Below are 13,946 nucleotides of genomic sequence, written 5' to 3'. Positions count from 1 at the left end.
TCTTGATAATATTTATTTAAATCCTGCGCATGATAATTTCAGACATTAGAGTTGGCCAATTTTTACCAAAATCTGGTAAAACGCATAATTCAAAATCCAAGTCGTCCTATGATTTGTCTCTTATCCCTCCTTCCCTCGTATTGCACTTTTGTTGTTATGACTACGAGGTCGTAAATCCGCCATGTTTTCTCTCGAGTAGCGTTGCGACAGAGACGGAGAACTCAAACGACATGAATGTAGAAAATAATAATACGGCAGAAACAGTGAGCGAGCAAACGGATCACGGCAACAACATCGTCACAATTCAAACAACTCTCGGAGATGAAGGTAAAGACAGTTTACGTGCAAAAAAAGTCATATATTTTTATTGTCATATATGTATGCCCACTCCAATTGATTCAATTTACTTAGCTGCTAGCTAGCTTACTTGGTAGGCGACAAAATAAGGTCGGTGCACTCTAGCTTGCGCTGTATCGGGTCAATGCTATCTATCTATCCACCTAGCTAGCCAACTAGTGTAGGTCGCGCTGGTCAGATTTAGTTAGTTAGCATCCTCGGATTGTAGTTTAACTTTACACTTATCGGTTTTAGCCTTGCCAGCCAGCTAGGCTTGCTAAATATGCTAACATTAGCTAAGTTAGCTGGCGGCTGCACTTGCTACAGTAGCTAGCTAACTTCGCTATGTCAATGTCCAATCACTTGCATGTGTCAATTAATTAGCTAGCCAGTCAACAACAACATTGAACGTTTTACAATTCATTTTTAAGTGTGTTGTTCTTGACTGTACGCATGTTTTTCACGCATTTCACTTGCAGATGAAGATGTCCACAAGTGCGGACGCTGCCAGTCCGAGTTTTGTACGCTGGAGGCATTCATCCAGCACAAGCTTCAGCAGAACTGCACGCGGGCACAGGAACCCCAGGTGCCCGTCAATAAACCCCGAGATGACAACCAAGAGGTAGGCTTGCCCGGGCAATTGTACACCCGGTGCCTACTCGGTTTAGATTGTAGAATTCATAAATTAATGTGGTGATATGTCAAAACGTTTGTGTTTGGTCAGGTTTTTGCCCCAGATGGAACCTCTGCTACCTTGACAAGAATGGATGGAAGTGGACTGTCTTCAGATGAACCAGACAAGTCCAACATCAACGGTCAGTCAATGTTCCTTGACTTTTTGCTCTCTGGCACCCTCCAGTATCATCTGTCCGTAACTGATAAGACATTATTTGATTGATTTATGGTTTCTTCTCATGGCAAAGTCTTTATATTCTGTCAGAAACCCAATTTCCTCCTGTTTTGACTTTCATGCCCAGTTGTAATGGGTTAAATTATTTTAGGGGACTGAAATAACCAGCCTTAAGTTCTCTCAGGTGAGGTAGAAGTTGAAGGACACTCATCTCGAAGTCGCAGGAAGAGGGGTGGCACAGGGAAGGCTACTGTCCAAACAGAGGGGACCGAGGCCCACAGCCCTGATGGTGCAGACAAGCCAGTCTACAGGGTCAACAAAGATGGACGCTACATTTGCCAAACATGTGAGAAGACATTCAAAACGGTGAGTTGTACTCCACCTGTGCTTCCTGTTGATATAGATCTGAGAATGAACCCGTACAGATTGTCACTACCTTGTCTAGTCTGGAAGAAAGTTTGGAAATCTAATGACTATCAGCGATTTTGTTCTTCCCTTGTTTATGCTCAATCAAACAAACCTATTTTTCTGTCTACCTTTTTTCTAGACAAACATCCTGAGAACCCATATGATCACCCACAGTGAGAATAAGAATTTCCCCTGCGAGCTCTGTGGGAGTGCCTTCCGAACCAAAGGCTCCCTGATTCGTCACAACCGCCGTCACACAGGTACAGTGGACTGGAAGGGGGTGGGCTCAGAATGAGATTTTGTTGCATGTGACATGCAGCTTCGTTTCCTATCTCCATCATCAGTCTCTCTCCCTCTGATCCCCCAGACGAGCGCCCGTACCACTGTAACCTGTGTGGACTCTCCTTCAGGGAGTCAGGGGCTCTGACCAGACATCTCAAGTCCATCACCCCATGCACTGAGAAGATCCGCTTCAACCAGTACAAGGAGATCCTCGTCAGCAAGGACGGACAGCAGAAAGGTAGCAGTCTGTCAAAAGATTGAGGGATCATGCATGCATGCATGGATAGACACCACATGACTGAAATTATGTGGACACCTGCTTGTCGAACATCTCATTTCAAAATCATGGGCGTTAATATGGAGTTGCTGTGGGGACTTGATTCCATTCAGCCATGAGCCTTAGTGAGGTCGGGAACTGATGTTGGGCGATAAGGCTGGCGTTCCAATTCATCCCAAAGGTGTTCGATAGGGTTGAGGTCAGGGCTCTGCAGGCCACTCAAGTTCTTCTACGCTGATCTCAACAAACCATTTCTGTATGGACCTCTCTTTGTGCACGGGGGCATTGTCATACTGAAACATGAAAGGGCCTTCCCCAAACTTTTGCCGCAAAGTTTGAAGCATAGAATCATCTAGAATGTCATTGTATGCTGTAGAGTTAAGATTTCCCTTCACTGGAACTAAGGGACCAAGCCCAAACCATGAAAATAGCCCCAGTCCATTATTCCTCCTCCAACAAACTTGGCACTATGCATTCAGACAGGTAGTGTTCTCCTGGTATCCGCCAAACCCGGATTCTTCCATCAGACTGCCAGATGGTGTAACGTGATTCATCACTCCAGAGAACGTGTTTACACTGCTCCTGAGGTAAAAGCGGCAAGCTTTACACCACTCCAGCCGACGCTTGGCATTGTGTATGGTGATCTTAGGCTTGTGTGCTGCTGCTCGGCCATGGAAACCCATTTCATGAAGCACTTGTAACGGATATGAAACGGCTAGCTTAGTTAGCGGTGGTGCGCGCTAAATAGCGTTTAAATCGGTGACGTCACCTACTCTGAGACCTTGAAGTAGTGGTTCCCCTTGCTCTGCAAGGGCTGCGGCTTTTGTGGAGCGATGGGTAACGATGCTTCGTGGGTGTCAGTTGTTGATGTGTGCAGAGGGTCCCTGGTTCGTGCCCGGGTATGGGCGAGGGGATGGTCTAAAGTTATACTGTTACACACTCATGAACAGTTATTGTGCTGACATTGCTTTCAGAGGCAGTTTGGAACTCTATAGTGAGGATTGCAACTGAGGATAGGTGATTATTACGAGCTTCAGCACTCGGCAGTCCCGTTCTGTGAGCTTGTGACCTACCACTTCGCGGCTGAGCCGTTGTTGCACCTAGACGTTTGTACTTCACAATAACAGCACTTACAGTTAACTCTGGCAGCTCTAGCAGGGCAGAAATTTGATGAACTGATTTGAAAAGTCACTGACCTGCCACGTTGAAAGTCACTGAGCTCTTCAGTAAGGCCATTCAACTGCCAATGTTTGTCTATGGAGTTTGGATGGCTGTAAGCTCGATTTTATACACCCGTAAGCAACAGGTGTGGTTGAAATAGGCGTATCCGCTAATTTGAAGGGGTTTCCACGTGCACTACCAGTCAAAAGTTTTAGAACAACTACTCATTCAAGGGTTTTTCTTTATTTGTACTATTTTCTACGTTGTAGAATAATATTAAGACATCAAAACTATGACATAACACATATATGTAATCATGAAGTAACTAAAAAAGTGTTAACAAATCAAAATATATTTGACATTCTTCAAAATAGCCACCCTTTGCCTTGATGGCATCTTTGCACACTCTTGGCATTCTCTCAACCAGCTTCACCTGGCATGCTTTTCCAACAGTCTTGAAGGAGTTCCCACATATGCTGAGCAGTTGTTGGCTGCATTTCCTTCACTCTGCGGTCCGGCTCATCCCAAACCATCTCAATTTGGTTGAGGTCGGGGGATTGTGGAGGCCAGGTCATCTGATGCACCACTCAATCACTCTCCTTCTTGGTAAAATAGCCCTTACACAGCCTGGAGGTGTGGTGGGGTCATTGTCCTGTTGAACAGGACAAATGATCATCCCACTAAGCCCAAACCAGATGGGATGGCGTGGTGTATCGCTGCAGAATGCTGTGGTAGCCATGCTGGTTAAGTGTGCCTTATTCTAAATAAATCACTGACAGTGTCACCAGCAAAGCACCCCCACACCATAACACCACCTCCATGCTTCACTGTGGGAAATACACATGCAGAGATCATCCGTTCACTCACATCGCATCTCAATTTGGACTCCAGACCAAAGGATATATTTCCACTGGTCTTATTACTTGTATTTCTTGGCCCAAGCAAGTCTCTTCTTCTTATTGGTGTCATTTAGTTGTGGTTTCTTTGCAGCAATTTGACCATGAAGGCCTGATTCACACAGTCTCTTCTGAACAGTTGATGTTGAGATCTCTGTTACTTGAACTCTGTGAAGCATTTATTTGGGCTGCAATTTTTGAGGCTGGTAACTAATGAACTTATCCTCTGCATTAGACTTTGGGTCTTCCATTCCTGTGGTGGTCCTCATGAGAGCCAGTTTAATCATAGCGCTTGATGGTTTTTGTGACTGCACTTGAAACTTTCAAAGTCCTTGAAATGTTCTGCCTTGACTGATCTTCATGTCTTAAATGACAGTCCATCATTACTTTTTCTTTGCTAATTTGAGCTGTTCTTGCCATAATATGGATTTGTTATTTTACAAAATAGGACTATCTTCTGTATACCCCCTACCTTGTCACAACACAACTGATTGGCTCAAACGCGTTAAGAAGGAAAGAAATTCCACAAATTAACAGGCACACCTGTTAATTGAAATGCATTCCAGGTGACTACCGCATGAACCTCAAGAATCTCAAATGTAAAATAGATTTTGATTTGTTTAACACTTTTTTTTTTTTTAGTTACTAAATGTCCATATGTGTTATTGCATAGTTTTGATGTCTTCACTATTATTCTACAATGTAGAAAATAGTAAAAATAAAGAAAAACCCTTGAATGAGTAGGTGTTCTAAAACTTAACCGGTAGTGACCGGTAGTGTACTTCTGTTTATATGGAAAGAGGGAGATTACTATATGGAAAGATAAATATATGGATAGAAAGATTAAATATATGGATCTATCGGTAGATAAGTAGCTGGACAGGGTAATATATAGGTATTCATGTTTGTATTTCAGGAGTAGAGGCAGAGGCCGCCTCATTGGCTGCTCAGCAGGAAGTGGAGCAGCAGGAGGAAGAGGAAGCACAGGCGGCAGTGGTCAGCGTGGTGGAGACTGACAGCGGAGGACAGGAAGTCATCCACGAGGTCCACTTCCACATGGAGGGAGAAGGGCAGGAACAGCAGGTGTGTGGAGAGCTGGATGTATTCCAGTACTGTAAAATGTCTTACTCATCTCCTCTCACACCTGTTAATTTGTAGTGATCTGAAATCACAGGATAGGTGAAGGCCATGTTGTGAATGCCTGTCCATTTCTATCACATCAGTGCAGATGAAAGAAAATAGAGAAGCCCACCCTCAAGCATTTCCTTTGTATCTCAAATCTCTGATGTTTAATATAACCTCTTTGGATGTTATACATTTTTCCTAGGGCCACGTTGGACCCACTTTTCTTGTCTGGTTCCCCATCCCTAGGTTATATTGGACCAGGCTCAGGCAGATGCCCTGGTGGCCGAGGGGGACAACCTCATCTGCCAGGCCATCATCAACTCTGGCATCGCCCTGGAGGCAGTCACTGAGGAGGTGGAGGAGGCCGAGGAGCAGGCACTGGACGGGATGCCTAAAGAGGTCCTACAGGTCAGGGACATGGAGGGCAGGATGACAGAGATCCAGGTGATGGAGGAGTGTGTGGAGATGGAGGCTGAGGAGATGGTGGTGAGTTAGTCAATGGGGAATGATAAACATGGTGTATACTCTCACCTACAGCAGGAGGTTGATAAACATGATGTATACTCTCACCTACAGCAGGATGTTGATAAACATGGTGTATACTCTCACCTACAGCAGGAGGTTGATAAACATGCTGTATACTCTCACCTACAGCAGGAGGTTGATAAACATGGTGTATGTCCCTTGCCCTGCCATGTAGGACATATCTGACAAGCAGGAGGATCTGCCGCCGTCTAAAAGTCACAAGTGTCCTCACTGCAGTCGCTCCTTTAAGGCGCTCAACTACCTCCGCTTCCATGTCAAAGGTCACCTCGGTAAGACCACTGTCTCCATTTCTTTTTAATGATTTCCTTTAACGATAGTCTCGGCATAACCCATTGTTTCTTTACATCATTAGTCAACACACACCATAGGTGATCCATTGATATCTAATGATTGGGGTGGTAAGAGGATTCAGCCAAGGTTTCAAAATCAGTCTATATCATGTATTCCATGTTTATTACATTTTCTCAAATCTCCCCAGTGTCTCTCTCTCCCTGGGTCGTGTTCATTAGTCTCCAAGGAAACCGGTCTGAAGGGGAGGAACTACCTGTTGCGTTCACTAATGAACATGACCTACAGTAGCTCATCTGTGTGTTCTCTGCAGGCTGCAAGCCCTTCAAGTGTGTGATGTGTCAGAAAGAGTTCCTGACAGGCTACCTGTTGAAGAAGCACATGGAGGTCCACCTGAGTGAGAGGCGGTATAAGTGTGGTGAGTGCGGCAAGCTGTACAAGACCATCGGACACGTCCGGGAACACATGAGGGCCCACTCGGAGGAACGGCCGTACAACTGCAACAGCTGTGACAAGGGATACAAGACCAAGGTTTGTTCATACTCAACTTTTATTTCAACCAAGGAGGCCGTGAGCAGGCAAAATATTCAGACTGAACTTTGTTGATTTCGTACGTTTTATTTAGTCTCTTAAATGGCAGGAGTCTGCTAATGTTAAGTCAAGTTTCGGGGTGCCTCTTCGTTTGAACGGTTATCTCAGTCATTTTTCTTGCATGTCAGAAGTGAATTGGTTGACTAACAGATGTCGATTAATTAATAATTTTTCCCCCCTCCCCTTCCGTCCCAGAATGCCTTGCAGGTGCACCAGCGGACGCACGCCCAGGAGAAGCCGTACGTGTGCCAGTTCTGCTCGCGGGGCTTCAGGGAGAAGGGCTCTCTAGTGCGCCACATCCGCCATCACACCGGAGAGAAGCCCTTCAAGTGTCACAAGTGTGGGCGGGGCTTCGCTGAGCATGGCACCCTCAACCGCCATTTACGTGCCAAAGGTCAGGATGATTAACACTTGTCTCCTGGGTCATGTATAGCATTCAGATCAATGTCAGATTCATAGAAGTTACTATTCTTTATGCGTGTACTCCCGACTTACATTACTTTGGATAGGCTGACAATGGCCCTGATTTTTAATTGATGAGGTAGTCAATTTTCCATATTAGCCTATACATGTTATCAATTCCACAATTGACACACAAGCAAAGAGCCAAATAGCACTACACAGGATTACATTGATGTGTTTGTGTGTCCAGGTGGCTGTTATGCTGGCCAGAAGGAGGGGTCTGGGGAGGAAGGCATGCTGGTCTCAGAGGAGCAGGTTTCTGCAGACAGCCTGGCCACAGCAGCCATCATGTCAGACGACCCCCACGCTGTGCTGGTGGAGTTCTCCTCTGTGGTGGCTGACACCCAGGAATACATCATTAGGGTGAGACCATTCATAGATGGGCGGGGGGGTTATTCTCCTTATGGATCTATTACCCATTTCACACTGCCGAAAATGTGAAAGTAATATATCCAGACTTTTTGCTGAATTCACTGAATGTTTCAACTTGACCTGGCAGAGCTTTAGGCACCAACACAGACAAGGTGCTGATGTAAACGCAGTTGTTAATAGAATATTCATTTGTTTTTCTCACAGAAATTAGATGCATCATCACATTCATAAATGATGCTGTCAGTATGTATGGAAGGTTCTGTAGTTCACATGTCCTGTCTCTTCTCCCCAGGCCCCAGGAGTGGAGGAGGAGGAGGAGGAGGAGGAGGGGCAGGGCGAGGAGGTGACTCTCATCCAAGACAACCAGAATCAGGTCAGTACTCTGCTCTCCTATTTCTCCTGGAGCCAATAAATTGTGTTCTAGTGGTTTTATGTCTTGATGGCTTAGACGCACTCGCCTCCCTCCACACATAAACACCTTTCACTGTTTGCTTGTTCATAGACATATATTTAACATGCGACCAAAGCTACGTTTCCATCCAATTGGTGACAGATTTTCATGCAAATATAAAATCTGCATAAAGAAAATCTGCAGATTATCCACCAGTGTTTCCACCAAACTGACTTGTTGCTGATATGCAGATTATCCACCAGTGTTTCCACCAAACTGACTTGTTGCTGATATGCAGATTATCCACCGGTGTTTCCACCAAACTGACTTGTTGCTGATATGCAGATTATCCACCGGTGTTTCCACCAAACTGACTTGTTGCTGATATGCAGATTATCCACCAGTGTTTCCACCAAACTGACTTGTTGCTGATATGCAGATTATCCACCGGTGTTTCCACCAAACTGACTTGTTGCTGATATGCAGATTATCCACCAGTGTTTCCACCAAACTGACTTGTTGCTGATATGCAGATTATCCACCAGTGTTTCCACCAAACTGACTTGTTGCTGATATGCAGATTATCCACCGGTGTTTCCACCAAACTGACTTGTTGCTGATATGCAGATTATCCACCAGTGTTTCCACCAAACTGACTTGTTGCTGATATGCAGATTATCCACCAGTGTTTCCACCAAACTGACTTGTTGCTGATATGCAGATTATCCACCGGTGTTTCCACCAAACTGACTTGTTGCTGATATGCAGATTATCCACCGGTGTTTCCACCAAACTGACTTGTTGCTGATATGCAGATTATCCACCAGTGTTTCCACCAAACTGACTTGTTGCTGATATGCAGATTATCCACCGGTGTTTCCACCAAACTGACTTGTTGCTGATATGCAGATTATCCACCGGTGTTTCCACCAAACTGACTTGTTGCTGATATGCAGATTATCCACCAGTGTTTCCACCAAACTGACTTGTTGCTGATATGCAGATTATCCACCGGTGTTTCCACCAAACTGACTTGTTGCTGATATGCAGATTATCCACCAGTGTTTCCACCAAACTGATCCACCACCGGTGTTTCCACCAAACTGACTTGTTGCTGATATGCAGATTATCCACCACCAAACTGACTTGTTGCTGATATGCAGATTATCCACCGGTGTTTCCACCAAACTGACTTGTTGCTGATATGCAGATTATCCACCGGTGTTTCAAACTGACTTGTTGCTGATATGCAGGTGTTTCCACCAAACTGACTTGTTGCTGATATGCAGATTATCCACCGGTGTTTCCACCAAACTGACTTGTTGCTGATATGCAGATTATCCACCGGTGTTTCCACCAAACTGACTTGTTGCTGATATGCAGATTATCCACCGGTGTTTCCACCAAACTGACTTGTTGCTGATATGCAGATTATCCACCGGTGTTTCCACCAAACTGACTTGTTGCTGATATGCAGATTATCCACCGGTGTTTCCACCAAACTGACTTGTTGCTGATATGCAGATTATCCACCAGTGTTTCCACCAAACTGACTTGTTGCTGATATGCAGATTATCCACCAGTGTTTCCACCAAACTGACTTGTTGCTGATATGCAGATTATCCACCAGTGTTTCCACCAAACTGACTTGTTGCTGATATGCAGATTATCCACCGGTGTTTCCACCAAACTGACTTGTTGCTGATATGCAGATTATCCACCGGTGTTTCCACCAAACTGACTTGTTGCTGATATGCAGATTATCCACCGGTGTTTCCACCAAACTGATTTGTTGCTGATATGCAGATTATCCACCGGTGTTTCCACCAAACTGACTTGTTGCTGATATGCAGATTATCCACCGGTGTTTCCACCAAACTGATTTGTTGCTGATATGCAGATTATCCACCGGTGTTTCCACCAAACTGACTTGTTGCTGATATGCAGATTATCCACCGGTGTTTCCACCAAACTGACTTGTTGCTGATATGCAGATTATCCACCGGTGTTTCCACCAAACTGACTTGTTGCTGATATCAGTGCACACATCCTTTTTTCCTCCTTTTTTTTTACCCCCCTTTTCTCCCCAATTTTGTGGTATCCAATTATTAGTAGTTACTGTCTTGTCTCATCGCTACAACTCCCGTACGGGCTCGGGAGAGGTCGAGAACCATGCGTCCTCCGAAACACAACCCAACCAAGCCGCACTGCTTCTTAACACAGCGCAACACTGTACACCTAGCGACCTGGTCAGCGTGCACTGCGCCCGGCCCGCCACAGGAGTCGCTAGTGCGCAATGAGACAAGGATATCCCTACCGGCCAAACCCTCCCTAACCCGGACGCCGCTAGGCCAATTGTGCGTCGCTCCATGGACCTCCCGGTCGCGGCCGGCTGCGACAGAGACTGGGCTCGAACCCAGAGTCTCTGGTGGCACTGCTTTAGACCACTGCGCCACCCGGGAGGCCCTTCAAAATGTCATTTTTTTGGCTTACTTTTTCATATACCGAATACAAATCTAAAGTTAAATGTGTTTTCATCTCATTTTCAACAAAAACTGTTAAATAGCAAATATGCCTCCTCTGGCACGTGCGCTCTAGCCAACAGCTCTCAGATACATTGCAGGTAGGCTAGTTTACATGATGAGATTATTATGGATAAGAGAGAGAATATTTGTCAAAGGCTGTCAAGCATCGATCATCATGTCATCAGAGTAATAAGACCCTCGCCACCCTGTGAAGTTCATCATAACACAAAAAGATCCAAATAAAAAATCCAACAACTGATCTGTCTACATTTTAAACTTATTTTCGTTCCCCAACTGGCGGGTGGTTTTATTTGGCCCCTCAGGTTTTCTGAGCAAAATGTATTAACTAAATGTATTTTGTTTTAAAGATTTTCATTGCTGGACATAAGACTGTAAAAACACCAGGAAACCATCTCCAAGTGATTTTAATTTAAGGAATCTGTTCCCAACTATTCCCACGTGATCATATGCAAATATAAGCAGGTCTTGAAATGCTTATGTTTTAGTCAAACATATGTTTGGACTTTTTGTGATCAATTTACAGTCTACGTTTCAGCCCCCCGACCATCCGCTCAGGAAAAAATCGGGCCGCGGCTGAATCTAGTTGATGATCCCTGACATAGATAAATCAACTATTAGGTAGACATTAAGAAGGCATCTCAATACTCACCCCGCTCTACCCACCTTTCAGATGGGCAACCACATCATGAAGGTGGTGCAGCAGATCGTCAACCAATCACGTGGTGGCATCGGCGGCCACCAAATCATTGTGCGCAATGTCTCCATGGACGAGGGCACATCCATCTCCGACTGTGGCGACACCATCACCATAGCGACGCCTGAGAACCTGACCGCGCAGGTCGCCATGACCCTGGCCTCAGCCATCAGCGACGGAACCCTTCTGGCAGGAGGCGGCGCACTGGAAACGCCCGATGGCACGGTCACCATGGTAACAACATCGGGGGGCGAGGACATGGTCGAGGTGATGGAACAGCAGCAGGAGGAGGAGTTTGTTATTACGTCATCGGAGGAGGTGGAGATCCAGACAGTCATTATATGATTTCTTTGTGTTATGAAGTGTCTTATGAAAACTCAGGACTTTGCATGAGTTATGAATACGGTGTGTTTTTATAAGAACAGAATGTCTTATGAAGAGTTTCTTATGAGAACTCAGGACTTTGAATGGGAACATTGGTCTATGTTTGAGGAGTTAGCTTGTATTATGGACAGTTTGCATGAGGACTGTCGTTGTATAAGGTTGAAAGATTCTGTTTGTATAAAGTTTGACATTTTATTTGACAGTATTAGTCCATTTCTATTGGGTAAGGATTGCAATCAATTATTGGAAGAGTATTATGTCTTAAGTCACTGAAGTAAGGAGGACTGAAGTGTAAGTTTTACTTGGACAGGAGTGGAGCTGCCTTCATTTTAGTACACTTAACTGTAATGTCATTGGTTGTCAACACTGCGCAACCAATCACAAGGTACGAACAGTAAGCTTATAGTGAGGTCACAGGAGCTCAAGTACTTACCTTTGCCTTGATAGTCTCAAAAGCCCTAGAATGTTCACTGTTTCTGTTACACTTAGACATTACACCAGGAGATGTCAACTTTATAAAATACCCCCCCCCCTTAATTAAAACAATTATACTACCTAATGACTGGAGTTGTTTACCTTGGACAGATTCATTATAAAATATTCTGTTATGCTTGACCATAGACTTAAAATGCTTTAGTGATTGTTCGTGAGAGTCTCTGGATTGTATTCATTAGGGCATACCATATTAAAACGTTTGGCAACGGAAGAAACTAAATGAGCATTTCTTATTAGACAATTTCTACTCTTGGTTGCCCAGTGAATATGACTGTGATCTGATGCTGTTGGACTGTACTGCTGATATGTGTCTCCATTACACATCACCCTTACAGTAGACGGACAGACGCCTCACTACTGCCAAATGCTGTGATCTATTACTTGACTGGCTACGTTTGCGTGGAATGAATAAATGCTACTTTCAATACAACTTTGTCATCTTTGAGAATTGAGTTTCTGCAGAAGACTAAAAGGAATTTCTTTGTCCTGTGGATGTGAAAAATGTGCTTGTTATGGATGAATGGTTCCTGTGTACTGTATACCTGACTGAAAAGCAGGCTGAGAAGTGATCGGTTGATTCAGTTATTGATCGATTGATTGGGTCTGGTGTTTACAGTTGCCGTGGGCAACCCAGCAGCTCTGTGAGCCCCAGATGGAGGAGCGGGAGTGGATTCATCAGCCTGGCAGATTCAGGACAAAGCAGCCTTGCTGCTCACCTTGCCCGTGGTTGTTGTTGCCTTCTGTCTCTTCTCTCTTTACTTTTCTCATTCACTCTTTTTACTCCCATGCTTTTCGCTCACATTCTCTTAAGACTGTCAGAATGAAGACAAATCTTTTCACCCCTCTTTTGTACAGCTGCCCTTTACTCTGAGCGAGTCCTTTGAACTATCATAGATGCAATGGGATCAGGCTACTTGATATGAATAAAACAATCCTGAAGCAAAACGTATAATCATGTCTTTGGCTTTTTCCTTATCAAAGTCCGAAATCCCCCATAGTCTTCTACTGTAAGATGAACAGGTCATTTTCACATGATGTAATGCCAATGGTGTGTTGATGTAATTGTGTTTCCTTTGAAGTATTTTGTACAAGCTAGTTTTGGTTGTGGAATTAGGAAATATAATTGTGTGTCCCCCATGGGGGATTTGTTGTCCTGCCTGTGGCTAGCAAAGTAAATACAGTCAATTATTAGACACCTAATGAGGATGTCCCCATCTCTACTAAACAAAGCATTGATTCTGGCCCGTTGTATTGTACATACTGGCATGGTGATCCAGCCATTCATAACTAAACCTTACTCTGCTTACGTTGTGTCCAATCAAAGACACACCTACTCAAACATCACAATCACTGTTTCCCTGATTAGTTTCCTCATACTGTATGTTGTTGAACATGATCGTCTCTAGAGATGTATCTGGCAGAGTTTCACATGAGCCATGATCACTGTTAGAACAGAGGACACTCCACAGCTGTAGTGCTGCTGCCTGCATCTCCCACTGGAAACACACTGATCACGATTCCATTGAGGTTAAGTCAGCCCCGGAGGGGTAAACACTTACCAATAGGATATGGTTTCCTCAGGGCTCATACTGAGGGATACTGCCAAATTTAAAACTGACACCTCACCCCTACTCTTAGACACTAGATCGGAAAGGTTATAAGCGTAAGCAATGTGGTGGCTGGTCCACATAACCTATTACAGTGCAAGGTGGATCTATCACCATATTGCTATCATTTCAGATCTACAGTACTGTAACGGGTGATTTGAAATTGAACAGGTCTCACTTTCAGGTAGCCAGATTGGGGGGGTGCAAGCTTGACGTCAGTGTCTAACAGGGAACC

General features: G+C 44.6%; 1 protein-coding gene across 1 annotated transcript; it reads left to right on the top strand.

Annotated features, from left to right (window-relative positions):
• Positions 1-187: 187 nt before the first annotated feature.
• Positions 188-12,534, top strand: LOC139365091 (E4F transcription factor 1). The gene is made up of 14 exons (XM_071102467.1): positions 188-327; positions 816-958; positions 1,061-1,151; positions 1,371-1,552; positions 1,734-1,854; positions 1,962-2,114; positions 5,127-5,293; positions 5,582-5,821; positions 6,036-6,150; positions 6,483-6,700; positions 6,956-7,154; positions 7,413-7,585; positions 7,887-7,967; positions 11,202-12,534. The coding sequence occupies exons 1-14, from the start codon at positions 231-233 to the stop codon at positions 11,568-11,570; spliced, it is 2,349 nt and encodes a 782-aa protein (XP_070958568.1). The 5' UTR covers positions 188-230; the 3' UTR covers positions 11,571-12,534.
• Positions 12,535-13,946: the final 1,412 nt, after the last annotated feature.

This window comes from Oncorhynchus clarkii, chromosome 13, assembly GCF_045791955.1.
Source record: "Oncorhynchus clarkii lewisi isolate Uvic-CL-2024 chromosome 13, UVic_Ocla_1.0, whole genome shotgun sequence".
Classification (NCBI taxonomy): Eukaryota; Metazoa; Chordata; class Actinopteri; order Salmoniformes; family Salmonidae; genus Oncorhynchus; species Oncorhynchus clarkii.
This window is presented reverse-complemented; position numbering and strand designations above follow the sequence as displayed.